Source organism: Amphimedon queenslandica, unplaced genomic scaffold (genome assembly GCF_000090795.2).
Source record: "Amphimedon queenslandica unplaced genomic scaffold, v1.1 AMPQUscaffold_8085_Cont19968, whole genome shotgun sequence".
Classification (NCBI taxonomy): domain Eukaryota; kingdom Metazoa; phylum Porifera; class Demospongiae; order Haplosclerida; family Niphatidae; genus Amphimedon; species Amphimedon queenslandica.
In genome coordinates, this window is record NW_003551635.1 from 1 (window position 1) to 2351 (window position 2351).

The 2351-nt window shown below is 30.1% G+C and overlaps 2 protein-coding genes across 2 annotated transcripts; both read right to left on the reverse strand.

The window, feature by feature from the left end:
- Positions 1–103: 103 nt before the first annotated feature.
- Positions 104–566, reverse strand: LOC105315784 (interaptin-like; the record flags this gene model as incomplete). The annotated part of the gene is made up of 2 exons (XM_020007202.1): positions 515–566; positions 104–466 (listed from the first exon to the last, which is right to left on the reverse strand). Coding segments are annotated over exons 1-2 (415 nt in total), but the record flags the coding sequence as incomplete, so codon positions are not given.
- A 1201-nt stretch (positions 567–1767) lies between these two features.
- On the reverse strand, positions 1768–2345 carry LOC109591476 (uncharacterized). The gene is made up of 3 exons (XM_020007204.1): positions 2297–2345; positions 1890–2252; positions 1768–1839 (listed from the first exon to the last, which is right to left on the reverse strand). The coding sequence occupies exons 2-3, from the start codon at positions 2236–2238 to the stop codon at positions 1781–1783; spliced, it is 408 nt and encodes a 135-aa protein (XP_019862763.1). The 5' UTR covers positions 2239–2252; positions 2297–2345; the 3' UTR covers positions 1768–1780.
- Positions 2346–2351: the final 6 nt, after the last annotated feature.

Consider the following 2351-nt stretch of genomic DNA (forward strand, 5'->3'; position numbering starts at 1 on the left):
TAAGAAGAGGTGTATTTGATAAATGATTACTAAATCATGCGTTTCTTAAAAATTATTGAAACACTATACATGTACACTACAGGCATGTGCCACACAGACATACCTAACTGAGTGATAGTGTAGTCACACTGAACTGATACTTCCTTGTGATCTTTGACTTGCTGTAGTTCGTCTAACTCTTGTTGAAGATCATCAATCGTTATTTGTAGTTCCTCTTTCTCTTTTTGATTAACTCCTTTCTCTTTCATTAAACTGGAGGATTTTTGTATCTCTTCATTTAACTTGTTTTGTAGTATTGGTATTGTGTTTTCTTTTTGAATGAGTTGTTCTTTCTGTTGAAGTATTTCTTCTTCATATTTCTTCATAGCTTGTTCATAAACCTCCTTTTCTTCCTCCAGTTGCTTTTGAATACTTTCAACTTTCTCCTGTAGCAACATAACCTGATTCTCTTCCTTTTCTGTTGTTCCTGTACTCAATAGTTACATTATGTATCATATTAATAGTATTGATGTACCTGCAGGTAATAATGTGGTATCTCTACTTTCTACTTCCATATACTTCCACATACTTCTAGTGACATTCAATTTAATACCATAGGGTAATACAGCTGATGACAGTCTCTGTACATCATTAAATAGGGAATAGCTAGTATCTTTATCAACAATAATTGTAACAAACTCTTTTAGTGAAGTTTTTAAAAGTTCTTTTTCTAAAAATTGTAAAACCTGTATTTTTAACTCTTTAACAGCCCCCTTATATTTCTCAATAACTGGCTTGGCTTCCTCTATAATGAGCTCATTAACAAGAAACTCCAGTATACCAATGTCATCAAGTGACTTTTGTCACTAGCTAATGCTAAAATGTCCCGAATATCTTGACATTGAGCTAATTGAGGGCTTAATGCTGTGCAGTATGTACAAGTACTTATGAGGTTTGTACCAGCTACAAGTATTGGTGAGAGTCACATACACTAAATGTACATACAAGTGTGAAGTTAAGGAAGTGAAACAAAGTGCATTACATGTGCAAGAGAGTATTATCAAAATTAATATAAATTACTGCATGCATATTATTAAACCATGGGCTATATATAGCATTAAAAATGACTTGGGGAGAATTCATAATTTTTATAATTTTTCTGATACATATGCATGTTTTTTTGTGTTGTGTAGAAATTTTGAGCTGACTCTGATTAAACTTTATTTTTTATAACTTTTAAAAATGGCTCAAAATTTGGACAAAACTATAATGCTGTATACTACAATAATTATAGCTAATACACAGGCTTTGGCCAAATTTCATCAAAAGAGAGAATTCAGTTCACCACTTTTATATTTTTTGATGCACATGTACATATGTTGTGTAGAAAATATGAGTTTATTCAAAATTTAATTTTTTTGCAAAAACAAATAACATTCTACTTCCAAATGACATGTGTCACATTTTAATAAAGATAATTAGCACACAATAATTGGTATACAATAATAATTTTTAATTTTTTGCTCATTCAATTTCCAGGTACAATTGTATTATGTCATGCAACTTTAATTTCACTTTCACTTTCCAAGACGAAAAGAGGGTGGAGTCTGGCTATGCAAAATTTTTAGTTTAAAGGTTGTTATGTTATATGTCAAATTATTCATATCTCAAATAATAATTATTATAAAAATTATAAAAATAATTATGTCTATATAAAAGAAAACCATACATATAATGTATATTAACATAGTACGCTATAGCTAAAGTACAAAATCAAAAAAATTTGCATGTAAAAATAAAATTAGTTTTTCTGTATGCCAGTCAATTTTATGCAAGCGTGCTCAGGAACTTCATTGTTAACTATACAAGATAATTTTAATAAACCAATTATAATCATACAACAAACTTACATGACTGAGACATAAGTTTAGCTATCCTCTCAAAAGCAATGTTTCCCTTGTTCACTACAATATTTAGAAACACCTCAAGCTGGTCAGGACAAACTTTAACTACTGACATTATACAGTTAATAAAATTATCTGCTCTCTCCAATAATGACTGGCCTGTCTTGTCATCAAAAATCTTATCATATTCTGTTGAATGAATTATTGTGGCTGATGTACAAGCTCCAGCTATATTACGAAAAATAGGCTCGGATATTGCAAGTAGATTTTTAATTTCATTGTGCTGTTTCTTGAGTGCATTCTGTGCACAAACTCCAAGATTAGTATCATCATTAACAGCTTCTGGAGTTTCCATGTGAACAGTTGTACCTAAATACAATTACAATATATTTATTTATGATAATACAAAATACCTAATACGTCTCCCAGTGATCTGTTAATAAAAATTGTCTTAGACTGAAGTAAACC